The sequence below is a fragment of the Accipiter gentilis genome, chromosome 2, assembly GCF_929443795.1.
Source record: "Accipiter gentilis chromosome 2, bAccGen1.1, whole genome shotgun sequence".
Lineage (NCBI taxonomy): Eukaryota > Metazoa > Chordata > Aves > Accipitriformes > Accipitridae > Astur > Astur gentilis.
In genome coordinates, this window is record NC_064881.1 from 32492015 (window position 1) to 32513142 (window position 21128).

Consider the following 21128-nt stretch of genomic DNA (forward strand, 5'->3'; position numbering starts at 1 on the left):
CTGGTCCTCGTCTCAGCTGCGTCTGTGGCTCCAGACAAGCTGCCCCAGCTCAGGACCCCTCTTCTTTTAGAATACATATTAGTTCACTCATAGAGCATCTAAGCCTCCCACAAATAATCCTGCTGTAATGGAAATTATTCTTCTCCAAACCACAAGGGAAAATGCTTGCTTTTTCCAGCCTTCTCTCCGTCCTCTCCGAAGAGATTAAAATCCCCGGGCACCGGCAAAGGCACACTCAGGGCACGCACAGGGTACCCCAGCACCGCAGTCCCCTATCGCTGATCCATCCTGGTTTAGGCAGAGGGGTGGGATATCCAGACCCCGAGCCCCCCAACGCGTCCTGCTCAGCCCTGCTCAGCTCCTCCTGTGGCAGGAGCGAGCTGTCTGCCTTACCCCTGGGGCAGGCAGCCACACTCTGCCCCCCCAAACGGTCCCCACCTCCCCCAGCGCCCACCGGCAAGGTAGGCATACCAACCAGGGGGTTATATCGCTTTGTTTTGGACACAGCAGCTCGCTCCCACCCTTCCCAGGACAACGTGCTGTGAGACCCCAGCTGCTCTTCCCTGCCCGCCGGGACGGGGAACATCTCTCGCCCCAACGTGCGTAATCGATGTCACCAGCGCGGCGTCGATTTTTATGTGCGGGCATCACTTTGGAGATCAGCGCGAAACAGCAAGATGAAGGGGTTATAGATACTTCCGAAATCTGCTTCCAACCATATATGCTGATCTCTTGGATCCCTTCAGATCGGCTGCCCGGAGCCAGGTGTCGGCACAGCAGACGACAGCAGCGGCCGCCCCAGCAGCTCCCCGCCGCAGCCGGCGCCCGCCGGTGTGGGCATCCACGTACTTATCCCAAGTGGGGCGTTGCCGAGAGCATTTTGGTTTGCATTTCTGTTTGGCTTCATCGTTAAACCCAAATAGGAGGGCAGAATACGAGGAGTGCTTTCGGTTTACATGTAGGAGTAAGGAAATTCTAATTGTTGACAGAAATCCATAGAAAAATTATGAAAATTAAGTTTCCCACTATGCAACCAAATTTGATTGCACAATAATAAAGTCAGCATTGAAAAGGTGTCTAATAATGCCCTTTCAGCTAAATTTTTCAGGTTAAACTTGGATAAAACCCCCAAATAGCTGGTTTAGTTTCCAGTTGGCTTCCATGGTTAGGCTTTAAGAAATGGCATGTGAGGTAAACTCACAATTATGGCTCTGCCTTCGCCTGGAACCAGTCAGAAGTGCACTTCTCCCTGTTAAATTCCGTACTGAGAGTGAGAAACGGTATTTTATTGAGCTGACAGCAATGCCAGAAACAGGCTTCCCTCTGCGGCCTCCCCGGCGGTGCCGCCCACGGGTGCTCTCAGGGCATGCCCCCCACACGCCTCCAGAGCTGGATGCCACACAAAAAGCACCAGCGGTTGCTTTTTTCTTCAGAAAACACAGGCAGCGGAGATGGCCACGGCACAGAGACTCCCTTTCTTCCCCTTTTATTGCCTGGCAGCAGGAGAACACTTGCCTGGCAAGTCAGATTTGAGTTCAGCTCCCTGCTGAGCCGGAGGGGGGTCAAATCCCACCACCCGCACTGCCGAGGAGAGCCACGGCCAGCTCGCCGTGGGCGGGATAACGATGGGGGGTAGCACTTTCTTTATGCCCTCCTCACACGGGGCCGTGGCACAAAACTGGATTCAAGGTTCAGCGTGCCAGGCAGAGCTGGCGAGGGGACCCGGCTTCCTCGCCCAATGGCTAGTTGCAGCCACGGAAGGGTTTCAGACCCAGGGCTGTTCCAGTGGGTTTTTTTCTCCTATGCCCATGAAAGGTACACCACCTTGAAGCAAGATGGCGGCGTGGGACTCGCGCTCCTGAGGAAGTGTCTCTTTTGCATTGGGCTATGATGGCGTATTGCCCCTGGAACAAGAAGAAAGGGCAATGACTCACGATCTTGCGTCAAACAGGATAAGGCAAGGAGCGCCCCTGCCCCGAACACCCCGCAGGGCAGGGCAGCGACTCAACAGCCTCGCCGTTGTGAAAGCCGGGGATCCCTGCGGGCAGGGCGGCTGGAGCAGGAGGTAGAAGAGCCCACGCGGGCAGGACTAAGCGGCCACCCCCTGCACGCACGCAGGCAGGGGTGGCCGAAGGCAGAGAAACCTGCTGCCCCCCCCCCCAGAAGGTAGAAACCCCCCCCACCCCCCGCCCCCTTCCCGTAGGAGCCTCCCCGGGAGACAGCTCTAGCGGGGGCAGGCACACCCCCGCCCTGGAGAACCGTCTTCACCGGCCAGGGGCAGCGCGGCGGGGGGGGAACGGGACGGGACCCTCGGGGCGAGGGTGCGGTTCCATCACCTGCAAAAAGGAGGTATTTTTCACCAGCGTTGTAATGGCCCACATCAGCACGTTTCTTTTTGGGTGCCTAAAGAAAAGGAGGGGGCCGTGAAGGGTGGGGAGAAAAAAAAACAAACCACACAACAAAACAGACACTTGGAGTAGTAAGTGCAGACTTGGAATTCCACTCCTGTGGGCTTTATAAGAGCGTTAAAAAAAATAAAAAGTTAAGAGAGAGTGTTTCACTGGTCAGGACACATAATAATGGACACTGTATTTTGTTTTGAGGGTATTTTCCTTGCAAAGGGCTAAGTTTTGCTGTGAATTAAAAAAAAAGAAAAAAAAAAAAAGAGGTCTATATTAAAGAAAATTGGTTTTATTGTAAACAAAGTATAAAGTACAACATAAGAAATGTGCAAATCTTTAAAGTAGTCACAAAAAGCGTATCTAATACACTATTTTCAAACTGTTCACTTTCTGATATGTCTTCAACATAATATGATAAAATAGAAATAGTGAAAGATGATGCATTTATTTGTCACAAAAGCTACAGTTTAAAGTCTAGGCCCGTGTCTTCACTGCCTCGTTTTATTTTTCGAATCACAACTTTCTAATTTAATACAATACATAATATATCCATTTCATTTTTAGTATAAACTGTCTTTCAAAGAATAACATGATCAAGAAGCCTAAGATTCTTGGTTTTTTTCCTTAATCAACCCAAGTAGTTTACAGCTACCATGTTTCTCTTAAAAGTGCACTGTATCCGCTTATGAAAAATGCAGTGGTACACAACTGTGAGGAGGTATAAAGCAAACCCTAAGCAACACAAAAGCAGAAGCATCGTACGACGCCCAGATATATCCAATTGTAATAATCGCAAAGCTTGCCAAAGAAGCTGGGAAAATATTACAAAGTCAGAGAGGATTTGGAAAGGCTCCCACCCTCCAGCTGCCCCTCATGGTGCTCCTGAACGCCCAGGCCGAGCCCCTCTGGACAGCAGCATACGGCTGGGCGTGTTAAACACCCCGCGCCAGAGGGTAGGTCCACAATCTCCAGGAGTCTGGCACCAAATCATCACTTGGGCCAGGGCCGGAGAATGGACAGGAGGAAGAGATTCCTGCCAAGAAAAAGTGGCAGGAGTAGGAAAACCAATTTAGATTATCTTACGGAGGTGCGTTCTGGGGTTTCAAGCCTGCGCCCGTACATTGCCATCTTCCCAGTTTGTGCCGTACTGAAGGCTGACAAGTGAAAATTAAAATCAGAGTTGGTCTCAAGCGTCAGCAGCAAACCTTCAGTAACACTTACATGTGACTGATCTAGAGTATATATATCAATAATTTGCAAAACTCAAAACTGGCACAATGTGTGCTGCTCTGCTCTAGAACCTTCCCTTTCTTTCTCTCTCTCCTTACCAGTGCAAAAGACACCCTCTATGCCAGTCAGCCACCGGTTCTCCCAGCAACAGGTTTTGTGACCGAGGGCAGACTGCCTTTGCCTCTCTGCTGTGCCGCCATCAGCAGCCAGCGCGGGAGAGCCACAGACCGGGAGCAAAAGCCTTTTTTCAGCTGGCATATCCCAGCGACAACAGTTAATTCCACCATCTTCAGAATGAGTCCCTTCACTGCGCAGTCGCAGATGTTGGTGGCACAGTAATATCATTTAACTTGCTCACTTCCATTTGCCAGTTTGGTAACTTCTTTGCCGATAAGTGGCGACGTGCGTGCTTCGTTAAGTGGTCGCTCCTCATGAACCGCCGCTCGCACATTGGGCAGGCAAACTTCTTCTCCCCAGTGTGTGTTCTACGATGGCGAGACAGTTCATCAGACCGTGCGAACCTTCTCTCACAGCCTTTCCAACTACAACTAAATGGCTTTTCTCCTAAAAGAAAAAAAAGGACAAAGAAAAAAAACCCGTGAGTACTAACTAAGCAACAAACACTACTGCCTTTGACTGGCAGGATTTGACTTTTTGAAAGAAAAGTTTCTATTATGACAGTTGAGCCAAAAACCTACATAAATATTAATTACTTTTAGGTATACAGAATGTGAAAAATTGTTTATATACCAAGATTTAAACATGCAGACTCACTATTCTCAAAGCCAAGTAGTACAAAGGGTTAACAATTCTCTGGAACCAAATACTTAGTGTCTCAAGACAGCTGATTTTAACTCTCAGCTGCACCTGAACTGCAGACCATGACCACTTAGCATGCCCCAAACGACCCTCTGAAACACGACCTGTAATAATGTTTTATGTAACAGGCTCTGGTAACACACTGTGAGCCCATGTGAAAATGCATGCGACTCTTTTGCTACTGCGATTAAGAGCTGAGGCATGGAGAAGTTACTCTAAAATAACCAAGGTAGGAATAGTTTGGGGTGGATCCTCATATTCTTTCTTAAAAGAATCCCTTCAAGTTTTACCCAGTTCTGACAAAGCCGTTCTTGCAGACAAGCCTAATAAGGCGTCTTTAACTCTGGAAAAGCATACTCGACATTGGGCAAGGCCTGGCTTCCGCACTCGTAAGAAGCATTACTGAACGCCTTTTGACACGAAGCAAGTCCAGCACAAACAAACTGCTGAGTCAAATTCCCCTCCGGGAGATTTCCTGTCTGAGATTAGGCAGCATTATAACACATGCTGGCAAAAAAAGTATTTCATTGCTGCCCCACAATTTGTTCCATGAACAAATCCGGTAATTGCTAGAACCTTAGCAAGTTGTGTATATAGCCGCAATTTTCTACATTAATTTTTAACATCCAGCAACAGCGACCAACCTGTGTGTGTTCTGACGTGAGCCTTCAAATGGGAGCTCTTGAAGTACGTCTTGCCACACCCTGGATAGCTGCAAATGTGACTTCTGATTCTTGAAGAATCAACTGGAGGAGTGGTTTTTGCTGCAGAAGGTACGAAGCCGGGAGCAGGGGCAATGGGAGAGAGTCTCGTGCCATTCGGACTAATAATGGGAGCCTTTGTACTCTGCACAACTGGCTGGGGCACAACAAACATAACAGCACCTTTGGGAACTTGGGTGCCCATGAAGACCATGGGCTGACAGAGAGCCGGCTGCTGGCTTGGTGTGGCGGTGGGCACTACAGCCGTCACAACGTTGTTGTTTGCGGGCAGCGGGACCATCTGGCAAATCACTGGCACGGGGGGGGCTCCACTGCCTTGGGCAGGGCACGGCGGTGCCACTGCCGCCGACTGCCGTGTTGATCCAGGGACAGGCTGATGCCTGCTGACCGAGGGCTTTGTCAAGGGTGCCAGACTGACAGCTGCTTCTGCGGTTTTTCCTTCTGCCACCGGCAGTTCGCCGCTCTCATCACTGGCCCTGCTCGGCGCCACAGCGGAACACACCGAATGTTCTGCTTCTTCAGCGTTTTGTTTACTGTTTGTTTCCCTCGAAACACTGTCCTGGTATTTCAGCACACTGGCTGTTCTCACCGGGCAGGTTTTGTGGTTACAAAGCTGTGCATCAGCCGTGTGGCGGATAACACTCGTGGCTTGAGCTTTCAGAGGCCCGGCTGCTGGAGGCCTCTCCGCCTCTCTCCGAGGTGTGGCCAGAGGAGTCTTGGCAGCCTCAGCCAGCAACTTGCCGAGCGCTGCAGCGGGCGCCGGTGCCCCGGGATGGACCACCTGCAACATCTCGAAGTCGGAAGGGCTGTAGGGGGGGGTCAGGCACTGTGCAGGGGAAGAGAGACACAGTAAGGGGGGGGCACGTTACCAACACATCACCACGCCGTTAAAAACAAGCATGCACATGTAGAAATTAAAAAAAAACTTACAAATGCTGGTATCGCATGGAAGTCCGCTGCTCCAGGAAGCAAAGTCTCATCACTCTCTTCTGACATATCAGATGCTGGAGTTATAGGTCTCATTTCCGCATGTTTTTTGAAGTCTGATTTCCAGTTGCAACTCATAGAAATAAGGGCTTCTACAGCCTCATAATCGCCTTTTTCAGGAGTATTGTTCCAGAAATATCTAGTATCTCTCTGTTTCTCAGTCATCATCTCCATCTCTTCCTCCTGTTTTGGTTAAAGGAAAAAAAGAAACTTTGAACCCGATGCTAAGTTTGACTATTTTGCAGTTACTTATAAGGCAATGTAAGAACCAAAGCAACCTGTGGTCACTTGGTCACACGGGGGTATGCCTGTATTTTCCTGTCACCTTTCTTATTTATTTAATATTTTTATGAAGTTGTTAGTGGGGAAATCTGGCCATCTGCTGAAGTTTATAGATTTTCTTGAGACAAAAAAACTCCCCCCAAACCTTAAGCAACAGTTTAAGTTACTCTGTATCGCAAGTGGTGTGTCTGAAAGCTTAATAAAGATCTTCACGCAAGAAAAAAAAGAAAACAAAACTTCCTTCAAGACCCCACCCTCCTTCCACTTTTGCTTTAAACACAGGCCTCAGTATTCTGCTTACTTTGACACATGAGAAAGGACCGTACTGGGACTGATGCACATTTTCTTCAATAGGTATTAGCTACCACAAATGTTCCAGAAAATACTCAAAAGGCCTGTCTGCACATCCATGCAAGGCAAAAATCACCAACGTGGAGAACTGAAATATACGTATGTGTATTCACTGCGTGACCGATCACCACACGGAACCAACCCCCGCAGAAAGCCTCCTAAGCTGTACGCTCCACCATTACCCGTTAGCACAGCTTTCGGTTTCTGAGGGACGGTGCCCGCCGCCGCTGGCGAATTCCCGCCCCCCCCGCCCCGCGATGAGATGGCGTGGGTGGAAAAGCCGCGTCTCCAGGCAGCTGGAGTCACGGGTAAGACGCATCTTTCCAAGGGGACCTGGCCACCCCCTGGGCGGTGGGGGCGGGACACCAGTCCCGGCTGCCACTGACGGCCCCCCCCGCGGCGGCGGCGGCGGCGGGCTGAGGGGATGGGGGCGGGGCGGGGCGCGGGCCCCGCGCCCGGCCGTTGGGCGCGCGCCACCCTCACCTCAGCGCACCCCGCCGGCGCTCCCCGCCCGCGCCGCCCTCCGCCCTCCCCTATTGGCTCCCCGCGCCGCACCGCGCCGGCGCCCATTGGCCGGCGCCGACCGAGGCGCGGCCCGGGGCGGGGGCATGTGAACAAAGCGTGATCGGCGCCCGCTCGGCGGCGCGGGCAATGCCGCGCGCCGACCTTTCACCCAGTTCCCCGCGCGGCCGCCCCCGCCCTCGGCCGGCAGGAAGGGAGCCCGCCACAGCCGCCGCCGCTGCCGGCAGGGCCGGGCTGCGCCGCGACCGCCCCGCCACCGCCCCGCCTCCCCGGGGCCAGGCCAGGCGGAGCGGGGGAAAGCCCGGCCGGGGGAGCCGCGCCGCGCCTCGCCTCGCAGCGGGCGGGGGCCGGGCGAGGGTCAGCGCCGCCACGCCCGGCGCCTCCCGCCGCGGGGGAAGGGAAGGAAAGAGAAGAGAAGCGAAGCGAAGCGGCGTCTCCGCCGAGGAGCGGGCCCGCGGCGCGGCTCCGGCAGCGCCCGGCGGGGGCGGCGGCTGGCTCTTCCCCGCAGCGCCGGCCCGCTTCCCGGACCCCGCACCGCCCACCACCCTCCTGGCGGCGGGCCTCGCCCGCCCCCGCCTGCCACATGCGGCCGCGGAGCCTGCCGCCCACGGCGCTCCCCCGCGCTGGGCGCGCCACGGCGCGCACGCACACGGGGCTGCACGTCGCCGGCCCGGCGGTGCCAACAGGTTCCCGGCAGCTCCGCGCCCGCCCGCCCGCCGCCTTCCTCGCCCGCCGGCCCCGCGGGCTCTCCCCGCTCCCTCCCCTCGCCCCGCAGCGCAGCGCAGCCCCGCTCACCCCCTCCGGCCGCCGCCTAGGTCCGATCTCCCGCCGCCCGCGGTCCCTCCTCTCGCCCGGGTCGCCGGCCGTCCCCTCGGGATCCCCCTGTCGCGCCATCCCCGGGGACTCCCTCCGCACCTGGGGACACCCCGCCCCACGCACCCCCGCGGGTGCCCTGGTCCGCAGGGCCCGCCGGGCCGGTCACTCACCGCCGGCGGGGAGCCGAGGCTGACCGAAGCGCGCGCCGCCGCCGCTGTCCGCCCGCTGCCTTTATTTTCCTCTTTTTGTTCGCCGCTCCCCATTCAGGTGGCGGCACCCCCGGCCCCGCGCGCGGGGGGGGTGGGAGGGAGGCGGGGCTCCCCGCCGCCCGCCGCCAATCACCGCCAAAGGTGTGTGAGGCGGCCGCCAATGGGCGCCGGGCCGCCGCGCGTGATCGGCGGCTGCCCCGCGGCGTGGCCAGTGTGTCAGCGCGGCGTGTGCGCGGCCCGCGGTAAGTCCCCGCCGCCGGCTGAGTCAGTGCCGCCCCCTCCCCCTTCCCCCCGCCGCCTCCGGGTGGGAGCGGCGGGGGCGGCCCGGCGCTTCCTCGAGCATGAGGTCACGCGGCTGCGGGGCGCGGGGGGGCAGGGGGGGAGAGCAGCCTCCCCGGCGCGGCCCCCGCCCATCCGCCCGCTCCCCGCCGGGCTGAGGTGAAGCGGGGCCGCGGGCGGGGGGAGAGGAGGGCGGCCCGGCCAGGCCAGGCCAGGCCAGGCCGCTCCCGCCTGTCTGCTCCCCCACCCCCGGAGGAAACGCCATGGCTGGGCGGGCCTGGGTACCCGTGTCCTGGCGGCACCCCCAGGCCCACGCCGGGTGGAGGCCCACGCAGCCGCGTCTGCGCGGTGGTGGTGGTGGTGGTGGTGGGAAGGGGGGTGGGGGGCGGGCGGGCGTTTGCTGCCACGCGTCGGGATCACCCCAGGTTTGCAGGCCGCAGCCGCCCGGGGCGTTCCGTGAAGGCCGGGCAGGGCCCCGGCCCGCTCCCGAGCGCTGCCGGCGGCAGGCGAGAACCCTGCGGCGGCCGGGAGCTCCGGGGAAAACCCCCAGCCCCGCGGCAGGCCGGAGTCCGTGGCGGCTCGGCGGTGTCCGGCTGTAAAGCAGCTGGCCTGGGCGAGCCGCGCTGCCCGCAGCCCCCCGCACTCCCCTGCCCTGCTTCCCGGCAGCTGCCATCCCGCCAGCTTGGGTAGCAGCTGCCAGTTAGCTGGGTCACTCCTAATTACGTTACGCTGCAGTCTGCGGCACTCCAGAAGGGTGAGATACATCCTGCTCGATGCAGAGTTTAGGGAGGATTCTCGCTCCTGTCAGAAAGTTGTAATAAAAGCAGAAAAGGTGGCTGTGTGTGTCAGCACCTGAGAAGCGGGATCCTGAGCCAGGCTGCAGCTGTGGAGTGCTAGCTTGTCCCAGAGTGCCGTTCTGCTCTAGAAATACTCTTGATGCTTCGTTATGGTTCAGTTCCGTTTCTCCTAATTAATCAGCTTTGCTTCAGACATCTCTCCTTCTCCTACTTCTCCTAGGCAGTCCAGGCTTGTTCACTCAGAGCATTTTTCTACTTTTTTTTTTTTTCCTTCTTCTGAGATATGTCTTCCTGTCTTTCCCCTTTTCCATGCTGTCATGGTCCAGTATTCTTTCTTTCCGCTTAATTCTTCTGCCCCTTGTCAGCCAATCCCAATTGACAGAAGGGGTCTGACAGCAGGTTATGTCCTCCTGTAACTTGCCTGGAAACCTCCCAGAATGTTTAATTATGTCTGAAAGTGAAAAAAGTGCTGCAAGAATCACAAACGAGCGGCTTCTTCAGCCTGAAGGAAGGATGAGGATACAACAATTGCAAAACATGAGCACAGAGTAAAATAGAATTTAAAACAATTCTTAATTAGTTCAAAGAATTGGGTGTTGACAGAAGAGTGGTAATTTTATTTGCAGGAAGACACTTTTTTTTGGTATTGCTTTAATTCTAGTGTTGCCACTGATACATTGTACAGCTGGAATTTCTGTTATTTGGCTTCACACTGGCACCCTGTACGCATCTGGTGGGATGCACTCTCCAGACTGCCAGTGGCGGGATCCTTCTTACTCCTACAGCTTCAGCTTCCATGATTCTCATGTCTGAGAAAACATGTCGCTTGACAGGGGGAAATCTGCATCTCCCATCTTCCGTTTCTGTTGTGTAACCTGAGTATCTGCCTGCCATTTGGCCAGATTTTGTAAGACCCCTGCCGTGCCTGCAGGGAAACTGATTGGCTTGATTGCCTTATCTAGAGGGAATTCCCAAAAGAGAATTTACTTCAGGATGACCCAAATCACTAGTAGTAGCAAACAATTGTTTACAAATTACTCCACTGGATCCCGCATCTCTGGGTGTCTTAACAGGAGAAAGTGTGTTTACTCTGTGTTTCCCACTGAAATCAAGAGGAAAAAATGTTGATGAAATGGTTGCTTGACTCCCGGAACATGCTGTCCTTTGCCAAAAGGTGCTACCGTTCACGTGAGGCACGGCTGGGGAAAGGCTTCTTGGCTCATGAGTGCATCTGTCTGCATCCACTCCGGCTGAAATAAAGGTTGTGGAACTAATACAGAATAGTTCTTGGTGAAATTCTGTGTTTTCTGTTTATGGCAGGTTCTGTCATGGGTTTTGTGATTGTAATGGTTTTTATTTAAAACATTTTGAAATATCTTTTGAAGCATGTTATTGCCCGTAAAACTAAATCTGTAAAAGTTGCACCAGCATTACAGTTTAACCTGACGTGATAAGTTCACTCACAAAACTAATAGCTTCTGCCTGTATGTCAGCAGAAAATTAGGCAGATCTTTGCCACTTTTTCACTCTTACATGTGTGTAAGGCATATACACAGAAGTTTTACTGATACAGTGACAACTTTAGTGTTAAAAATGCAGTTGCCAACATGAACATGCCAGTGGTCTGTAACATGAAATACTGTTACCATTTTTAGTTTGCTTGCTATGGCAAGATGCTGGAGGTATGTGCTGGACTATTTGTAGAAGTTAAGGTGATTCTGCAGTAATTTTCTAGAAGAAATAAACTGCTCTTTGGAGAAAACACAGAATTATTTTCACATAAAATGGAAAGATGAAGAAATTAGTGTAGTGATGTTTGAGCTGGATCACGTGCCTTTTAGCTTTGTCGTAAGGGTAGCTTTCAGGCGACACTGAGCAAGGCTGTTGTAAATACTTTGGCGTTTTGGCTGTACCTCTCTCAGTTTATGCATCATGAAGTAGGATGCGACCCAACACTGACAGGTACTTCTGGACTCTGCTGTGGTATAACTATGAGAAAATAACGAAGGGCTGACTTGCAATATTAGCTCCTGCTTCAGGTGGCCTGTTCCATTTTGTTCTTTTCCTGCTCTTACTTCTCTCTTCTTCTGTCCTTGCTTTACCTCCTTGTCCATAGTCGCTTTGGCTTTCTGGTAAGACCTCTTGGCCCTTTGCCTTTGTTGCTGCGGGTCCTGCAGGATCACCCTTGCTGCTTGCAGCACCTCTTCCAGCGGTAGTTCTCCACTAGTTCCCACAGCTCGCCTTTCCCAGTTGCCACTCTCATGTGCCCTTAGCACACGCACCACTTCTTGATACTTCTTAACACACCTTCCTTCCCACGACATCCGTGCTGCTTTCGCTCGGTGAAAGCCTCTCCCCATGGCCATTCCCAGTGCACCTGCTGGAGCCTGCTCTGCACCACCTACGGCCATTCATACCCTGCCACCTCCTTGGCCATTTCTGGATCCTCCCTATCTATTCCCAGGGTGCTCCCAACTCTGCCTTCCCAACTGCTGTCTTTCTTTGCTTCTTTTAACTAGCTCATTTCAACTTTAATTTCCAGAGCAACCCCCTGCAGCTGCTCTTCTCTTCAGTCTGCTCTTCTGGTCACTGGGGAAGCCTCCTGCTCATTCTCCTTCCACCTGTGTCAGTGTCTCCTCTCACCCCCGGGGTTTGTTCCCACCATGTCAGTGGTTGTCCTCTGCTGCCACCACCCAGGTGCACAGGACCTTCTGGCCCCGCAAGTTTTGCGTTACACATGCTGACCAGATGCAGTCAAAGTGCACAGAGTAGCTGGGGCTGGACTGGTAGGTCAAAATCCTGCTACACTTTCCCTCTTCAGGGCCTGTGGGTGAGATCTTCAGATGAGGTCTGGATGCTGATTGTGGTACTTGGCAGGGAGTATGGGCTCTGTAAGACACTGCCTGGTGGCCTGGGGGTGATAGGGACGCAGCCGGGGTGAGGGACTTTGTGTGAGAGGGTGGAGAGGGGCTTCACTGTGCCTGTCCTCCGCAGGCAGGCTTGACTGTCACCTCAGCAGCGTGTCCTGTAGCAGCATTGCTAGCAGCTGGCCGTGGGTTGGGAAAGAGCAGACCTCGGAAGTGGGGAGACTTAACTGCTCCTTGATTCCCGTACCCCATGGGAGCTTCATGTTCCCCCACAGACCTTCAGTCCCTTCTGAGTGCACAGCCAGGAGCCCTGCATGGGTGTGTTGAGCTGCTGTACCCTCCCTCCTCTTCTCCCCCTGCACTGACATAGCCTGCCCTGTGCTCTGCCTGTGAACTGCAGGGCAGAACTGTCAAAACCACCTCTCCCAAAAATAATCTCTGCTTCAGGGGCTGGAAAATTTGACAGCTCATTTTCATATGCAGAGCGATGTGGTGGGTGTCTGAAAGCAGCTGAGGCTGAGCGGGTGGCCAGGGAAACGCAGCTCTGAAATGGCAGGAAAGTGGCAGCTGGGGAACACGAGAGGAAGGACGGAAGGAAAGGAGCAAACCGAGAATGGGGAGGGGGCGGAAGGAGGGCTGGGGGGAGCAGATGGCGAGTTCAGGGCAAAAGAGGGCTGTATGGTGTGGGGCTGTTCTCTTTTCCCTGGCACGCCTACTACTGCTCACGATCATTTATTAATAATTGGAAAAGTGTGTCTGCTGCTACAGACAGCAGTTGCAAAGCTTTATATATCAGATAACTGGGGAGGTGGAGCATATAATCAGCAACAAGGCAGCTTATCTCCTTTTTTGTCTCCTCTAAGTTCTTTTCCCTTCTTTTTCAAACCCTGTTTTCCTCACACATCCCAACCTTAGGAAAAACCTGCTTTGTCCTGGTTCTGCAATTGCTTGTTAGAATACCAGGTGAAAAACAGAACCTAACTTGTCATTAAGACTTCAGTTTATGGGGTTTAGTTTGCTTTACCAGTCTGATTGCCAGCAAGTCCTGTTTGGCTGGCAGTGCCATGTTTCTCCCCAGCCTTACATGATACTAACCCCAGTTTCTGTGTACGTGCATTTTACAAAGTATTGCTCATGGCCCTTTTCCTCCCGAGCATTTGTGGCTGTTCCTGAGTCACCGCAGTTCCAGTCCTGCCGTGCCTGCTCAGCGCCATGCAATGGAAGGCTTCAGAGGCTGTTTGCAGTGCTAATGTTTGCACTGCTGCCATAGGAGACAGCCTGGTGAGGTGAAAAAAAAACCCCTCAGACACCCCAAATGAAGCCTAGGACAGGTAAGAGAAACTTTCTTTTGGCAAGTGAGCGGTTTTTCATGAAACTGATTTTCTCTGGCAATCACTGGAGGCAGCTAAAGGATCACTGTCAGTTCACATGTATTTGTATTTTCCGCTCAGTTTCCCAGAGAAGCTTGGGATATGTTTTTTTGCTGCCCAGGAGAAAGCGGACATGTCTGGGGTTTTCATTGGGAAGATGTTTAGGATTTTGACTTTTAAGCACTTGTGGGTTATTTATGTATGCCTATTACACTTTATCTTAAGTTTAAATTTCCCAGAAAACCACTTATCCAGCCTGCAGGTCATATTCTTCTGATGTGGAAAGCTAAATTGTCATGGGATTGGGAAGATAAATTAGGGAAGAGAATTGGCAACGTGGCTGGTAAATCACTGGCCAGCTGTGTAAGTATAGTCCTGTCCAGCAGTCTAGGGTCTGAGGCTAGGTCAGGCGAAACTCCAGTCTCCCGAATTTCACCCTGCTCTTAAGAAATACAGCTCTGTTATCTGTGGCTTATCTCGGCTAAGGCATGCAGAATTAAGAAGGCGTTTTAAGTTGCTCCTTTATCCTAAACTCTTGGCTTCTACATACTAATAGGCAAGAGCCATTTTTCACTTCTTGTGACAGGACATCAAGGGGTATTTTTCACCTCTGATGTTAGACGTATACCTGTTTCACAGAAAACAGTGGGATAGATGGTTATTTTAGAGCAGAAAGAAACTAGGTGAGGAAATGATTGCTTCAGTGTCCACTGAAGATTGTGAGAGGTTTTATATTCAGTTCCTTCAGTGCAGGAGCAGGTTGTATGCCAACCAGAACTTTCCTCAGGTCCTGTGGCTGTCACAAGAACTGTATTTCTTCTCAGGACACTGGACAGGACAATGGTTCCGGCTACAGCCCTGCTTCCCATCTGTGTTTCTGGAAGGTCAGCCAGAATGGGTGTCTGTTCAGTAAAAAACAGCCAAGTCTCATATTCGCTGCATGTCTTGGTCCAAGAAATCCTGGGAATTCTCTATAGTGGAAATCAGGAGTTAATATTGGAATGATTTGTTGATTCTTTCCATGCAGATCATGCTTCCTATTTCAATTCATGTGGTGTGACCATGTGTTTATTTTTGTTTAGCATTTTGTGTGGTCTTTCTTCACTTGTGCAACGCTGGTGGTTTTGTTGATACCTCCAGTAAAGGGTAATACTGTTGGGTCCTATGTGTGATGTGGAGATAAGCCATTTCACAAAAACATGGATACCTTTGGAGAGCTGTGGAGGAGTATGGCAAAGTGGCGTTGTTTAATTGCAGAAAGAGCTTGGAAAGTATCAGAAAACACAACTGAGAACCTTTTCTGCTTGCGAGGATGACATACAGGTCTGTGTGTTCCACCACTTTGAATGGTGTATTTATTATATTCAGAGTTTCCCGGTGTCACAATTTATTTAACTATTTAGCATAAAACCTAACTGATCAATCTGAATTTTTGCTAACAAAATCAGATACTTAGAAGCTGAACTGTGAGCCAGTGAGATGAGGAGACAGCCTCTGAGCATTGTAGAATGAGCTCGTGTAGCTAACAAAGCCACCTGTGCATGCTACAATCAGATAAATGTGTGCTTTTTCATGCCCAAACAGAATTTACTTGTTACACAGTGGCTTAATGGCTTCTGCATTTCACAAGTTCCTCTGGTGGGCTAAACCCTGGAGGTATGAAGGAGATGAGATGGTCGTGTGGCCGGGGCATCTCATGTGACAAATCAGTATGGTATAGAAGTCAGCAGGGACAGCTTTGCCTTTCCTCCTAACACAGGTAACAGCATTTCTACACCTCCCATTATAGGTATAGTGGTAGAAGTCATGTGAACAAAGGTCCTTCTTTTCTTTAAACCTATCTACCTTTGATAATTTTTTAACTATTGACTAGTTTCAGCCCCATGTGACGGATGAGATAGAGATGTTAATAGCTCCTGCAGTGTTAATTTGTTGATGTAATACTTGATTCCACCCCCACTGCATGCCTGTTAGTGTATATTCAAGCAAGCAAATGGTCTCTGGATAGGAAAATGCAGGTGCAAAAATGCAGGTAGCATGTCCTACATACAATACAGACTAAACTGCATCCAGTTTGGCTCCCTGCACCCAATACACTCCTGTACGTGTCGGCAGGCCTTGAGCTCTCCCATATCCTGCTGCTGTCTCTTGCCAATTGCCTGGCTCGCATACCATGCCCTTGGTGTCGTGGTACAAAACACACCACTGGCATGCTGTTAAGCAATCTACTAGCTATTAGTAATTGATTTCATTTTTTTTCCTTAAGATGTCACAGGAACTAAGGGCAGAGGGCACACTTGAGGGACCTTTAGAGATCAAGGCCTTGTGTTTCATTTAAAGAGACATCATAGGAGTCACAGCTTTGCTGCTCAGTTAGTCTTTTGGCAGCAATATAAGGATTGAGCAATACTATTTTAAATTTTTAAAACAAGAGCCTATGTGAAAGCCAGCTTTGGTGCTGCTCAGTGCAAGTATCTCCACTGCGATGTCAGATCTACGCTAGGGGCTGCAGAGGAGATCCCTGTTTACTCTCCAAATCCATAATGCGCAGAGATGGTGTTTGCTTTGTCAGAGACCACAGGGAGGGAAACGCTGTCAGTGGGGTTGCCCTCATGACCAGAAGAACCTGCCCAAAGATTTTCATCAGGTGTGCCAAACCCCTGGACTTTGCAGATCCCAGTGGAGCGGTTTAGCTGGAGATCGTGGAGGTTTTGCAACGTGCAACCCATCCCAACCACCCGTGTGGCAGCAGGGTGCTGGCATCTCACCGCTCCCTGAATTCTCTGTGTGGCTCACTTTGCTCTTGCAGCTCAATTTTGGGAACGTGCACCTCGTTCCCTGTCCTGGTTTCAGCTGGCATAGTGTTAATTTCCTTCCTAGTAGCTGGTATAGTGCTGTGTTTTGGATTTAGGATGAGAGTAATATTGATAACATGCTGATGTTTTAGTTGTTACTAAGCAGTGGTCAAGCACTCTTCAGCTTCTCATACTGCCCTGCTAGGTAGTAGGCTGGGAGGCACAAGAAGTTGGGAGGAGACACAGCCAGGACAGCTGACCCAAACTGGCCAAAGGGGTATTCCATACCGTGTGATGTCATGCCCAGTATAAACTAGGGGGAAAGCTGGTGGGGGGCCGCTGCTTGGGAACTGGCTGGGCATTGGTTGGCGGGTGGTGAGCAGTTGCATTGTGCATCACTCGTTTTGTATCTTCTAATTCTTTTATCATTATTACTATTTTCTCTTCCTTTTCTGTCCTGTTAAACTGTCTTTATCTCAACCCACAAATTTTACTTTTTTTTCCCAATCCTCTCCCCCGTCCCACTGGGGCAGGGGGCAGAGTGAGAAAACGGCTGTGTGGTGTTTAGCTGCCTACTGGGTTAAACCATGACACTCCCACAGCTCCTCATGGGAGATATGCACTTTGGTCTTGCAGCTTGCTGTTAGGGAGTCACCTCTGTCCCGCAGCTCGTCCTTGGAGACATGCTGCACCTTGGTCCCACAGACTTTCACTCTGCAGGAGCCACAGTCGCAAGGGGAGGGACCGTGGGGACGTGTTTGAGATGACATGCAGAGAGGCACCCTGACCTCAAGGAAGCTCTTCTAGAAGAAGAGGGCAGTGGCTCGTCCATAGTAGACAGGGCATGCTTTACCGATAGGATCTGCGGTGCAGACAGAGCTCGTGTAGCTGGTTATGGTACGCGCGACTCTGCAGTGATTGCCAGCCTCCGAAGGGTGGTGGCAATTCTCCGGTCCATTGAGATGGGGGCCCAGTGGGTGATGTGCCGGAGTTAAAGGGCTGGCAGGCAGCCTTGTGAAGACCTCATCAATCTGAACCCGCCTGCGACTGCTGTCTCCCTGGTCCAAAGTCTCCTCTCCATGAGAGGAAGAAGGGATGGTGGATGAGGTCAATGCCTGGAAGGGTGTAGATGTGTAGGCACATGTCTGTTGCAAAACAGCCATGGAAAGCTGTGGAGCGTGGCCTGTGCTAGTGAGTGTGCTGGCACGGGAGGCCGAGGAGGCCTGGGGAGGTGGGAAGCGCACTGGCATGCTCCCGCTCCTCTTCTCTGTGGGTGCAAATCAACTGCTCCAAAGGACCCTTGTGAGCAGCTGGGAAGCGAGCCAGTTTGCACTGTTTGACCCTGAGCCCAAGGTTGTTCTCGGGTTCAAATAGCAAAGTGAATATAAATGTACCTAGAGTCACTATGGGTGGAGTTCATCTAAGATTAGGTGCTTATAACACAAGCATCTGTTTTTATAGCTCTTTTTATAGTTAGTGGAGTGCTAGTAAATATAAACCACAGGGTTCAGGCATGTTTCATTTTTCCCTGATGTGGGATGAATTGTGCTCTGAGCTCTGTTGACTTCATCTCCCGTGCTGATAATGGGAGCCTGGGCAGCTACCACAGGTGGGTGAATCTACAAAGCAGGTGGAGTGAGGTGAGGTGGATCCCACCATGAGTGCCTACAAGGCCAACGAGAACCATCAGCTGGGCAGAGGAGAGTTTTGTGGAGGGACAGACCAAGTGAGCTCAGGCCTGCCTGTTTGCTGGCTGCTTGGCATGCAGGCATTCACGTGCATGGCTGCAACTCGGACGTAGCAGAAACTGGGGAGAGAAGAGCTGTGATGGGGACTCAAATTTAGGAGAAGTTGAGGAAGCCTGAGGGTCTTGTGAGGGCACAAAGGAAGTGGAGAAGAAGGGATACAGTAGCTGTTGACATGGGGCACATAGAGGACAGTTTCAGACCCTGTAGGGAACCAGGCTGTCCCAGAGCAGCTCCCCCGGGGAACAGCTTGGTTGCCTCTATCCTGTGTCAGAAGCTTCCATCTTCCCCTATTCCCCCTTGATGTGGTATGCAGCATGACAGCTGACTGTCACTGTCTCTCAGAGGTTTGCTCTGCTGAGGGGCAGTGGCTCTATTCTGCTCAGTTTTTAGAAATGTACTACATTGTCCACCATGGTTGTCCACCATGAACCTCTTCTTAGGCCCCTGGGTTTGTCTCTCTTTGGGTGTAGCCATAAGACTGGGGTCAAAAGCTTTGTGATCCCTCCAGTTTTCGGAGCTGATTCAGAAGTGTAGCTTGTATTTAAAAATAATAAAAAAAGGTCAGGAGAAGGCTTGCGTATAGCTCCATTCTCCCAGGAGAGAACTGACATTCATTTCTTGCTACTTCCAGAAATGTTTGGTTTTGTGAAATGTTTTTTTCTTTCACTTTCAACATTTTTCTAGTATTTTCCTGTTGATGAGTTAACTTGAGGTGGGGTTTGCAAGTAAGCTCTATTTCTACACCAAGAAGAATGGCTGAAGCTTGACTGATGTGTTCATTTTCAGCATGAACTTCCATGAAGCCTTTTCGTGGGTGCTGTTGAAAAGTAACTGTCTGGTTTGCAGTAGTGGCAGGACAAAATGATTCTTGCAAAATACTGTTTCATCTGCCTTTAGGGACTGAAAATGCAGATACTGGGCAGAAAGAAAGAGGGTGTCATTCTGCATTTGTTGATCCCAGTCCAGTGAACTGTTTTGAGCAAGGACTGAAAGGCAGAATGTGAAAGAGAGATCTCTACCAGAAGAAAGTTTGCATCCAGTTGTTGGTTTCGAAAAGCGCTCCTGAAGACCATCTTCATTTATTTGATGGCACCAGTTGTAAAAGAAACATTGATGTTGTAATGTGTGTGTGTGTACATGTGTTTGTTTTGCAGCTGGAACAGTTCTAACTATCAGAAAACAGCTCCATCCTGCTCTGCATGGTCAGGATCATTGTCCTGGCACTTACCAGGAACCATCTTCAGACCCCTTCCAAAAAAGGACACTTCCAGCATCGATGTGAGTGTGAGTGGAAGAGAAAGCGACGAGTGAGGGTTGGGGGGTTCTTGTGCCCACAGAAGGCTTTGTCAGATAAGGTGGGTCATATTTTCCACACTTCTATTCTGCTTGTGTATTCAGCCTCCCGCTGCATGAACCTGGATGCACAGGTGGTGGATGCCATCTGCATGGGTCCTGTTCACGATCAGTGAGCACTGTCTGGAACCAGTGCTGGAACATGAGTACAGACAAGAGGAGGAAGGTGGCTTCCTTTGTCCTCAGGAAGCTTTGATGTTAACCTCAAATCCAGGTCAACCTCATGAGACCATGTATGTTATGTGCTGTAATGTACAGTTCTCTGGAGCAGGTAGCATCCATAACAATTCTCTTCAGAAGGCTTTGCCTGCTCCTTGGTCAGGCAAAGGAGTTCAGGTTCCCAGGACTTCTCACTTCTGGAGAAGTCCTGGGAACTCCTGAAGCTGGTGTGACACCCCCTTCTCCTCCACCCCAGTATTTTCTGCCCTATGTGAACTGCGTTGTCACATATCATCAGTCTGTTGCAGTTTGGATCTGTTTCCTTAATTGCAGTGGCTTAAAGGCTCAGATTTCATATGAGAGCAGCTAGAGGCATTGTGAATGCTTGCAGTCATAGTGAAATCTGTGATACACCGTCCTGGTCAGCATACCTATGGAAGGCAAAGCTGAGACACTTAACGTACATATGTGTAAAATAAGACCATGCCTGGAAAGCATCTGTTAAACTAAGGAAACACAGCATGGCAACTCATGCTGAAGGAAGCTTTATGGATCCAAATTAGGAAGACACAGATGACACGACGAAGCTACAGTTTTTAGGAGTAGATCTATGTGTGGCCCTATATGCACAGACCCCTGTCCCCTCTTTGGGATGACTATTAATAGCCCTGGCTCTGGCCAGCCCAAACTCAAATAGTGTGTGGGTCTGTTTGGTTACTGCAGGACTATTTGGCAACTCTGGCTGAATGCCCTTAAATAATCCTGCTGGCACTGGGTGTTGGAGAGCTAGAGGCTTTAGAAACTTTTGGGTCAAATTTACTCTTGTTAAATAAACAATGAGTATTGATTAGATCATATGACAGACCAACTGAGCACTCTTTCAAATACCGCAACTCATTGGAGTTCATTTTTATGTATTTATATACTCAGAATCCCTTGAACTAGTTGCTTTGGTGAAAGGAGTATTAAGTCTTTTACTCGTGCAACTCTGTATACTTATATATGCATGGCCCTGTGCACACGGATAGGAGGATTTTCAAGGCTGCTTAAAGGATTTGGATGCTCACTTTGTTTGGTTTAGTTGGAGACTTGAATCCCTTAGGCAGATTTGAAAATCTCAGCCATAATTCTTTGCTTATTTTAGTACATCGGGGCAAGACCTTTTCCCTGTTAAAGTAATTTCTAAGTACTCTTTTCTCGCTGCCATAAAATAAAAGTAAAAATGTGTTTAACTGGAATTTTAAGAAGCATTTGTTTCTCTACACATACCCATTTATCTTACTCATTTGCTGTTTTGTTTACTGAGGAAGTTCTTAAGTCACAGTGTGTCTATATTTCATACTGAGTAGAGTAGCAAGGAGATTGTCAGAACTAAACATACAGATTTATAAAGGCATTTTATTATGCTTATTTGTATAGC

At 51.0% G+C, this 21128-nt stretch overlaps 1 protein-coding gene across 3 annotated transcripts; it reads right to left on the reverse strand.

Annotated features, from left to right (window-relative positions):
• Positions 1-2675: 2675 nt before the first annotated feature.
• On the reverse strand, positions 2676-8422 carry KLF10 (KLF transcription factor 10). Of its 3 annotated transcripts, none has more exons than XM_049818016.1 (4): positions 8302-8422; positions 6104-6343; positions 5096-5999; positions 2676-4196 (listed from the first exon to the last, which is right to left on the reverse strand). In XM_049818016.1, the coding sequence occupies exons 1-4, from the start codon at positions 8392-8394 to the stop codon at positions 3937-3939; spliced, it is 1497 nt and encodes a 498-aa protein (XP_049673973.1). In that variant the 5' UTR covers positions 8395-8422; the 3' UTR covers positions 2676-3936. The 3 variants fall into 3 exon arrangements, with proteins under 3 accessions (XP_049673973.1, XP_049673964.1, XP_049673981.1); XM_049818007.1 differs by lacking the exon at positions 8302-8422 and adding an exon at positions 8111-8288; XM_049818024.1 differs by lacking the exon at positions 8302-8422 and adding an exon at positions 6744-7199.
• Between the last annotated feature and the right edge of the window lie 12706 nt (positions 8423-21128).

Excerpts from the sequence above, each read along its gene's own strand:
- KLF10 (XM_049818007.1), bottom strand. The coding sequence starts at position 8,209 with ATGGCGCGACAGGGGGATCCCGAGGGGACGGCCGGCGACCCGGGCGAG. Across the intron at positions 6,344-8,110 it reads CTAGGCGGCGGCCGGAGGGG|GAGGAAGAGATGGAGATGAT; the intron begins GTGAGCGGGGCT and ends TAACCAAAACAG. Across the intron at positions 4,197-5,095 it reads TCACGTCAGAACACACACAG|GAGAAAAGCCATTTAGTTGT; the intron begins GTTGGTCGCTGT and ends TTTTTCTTTTAG.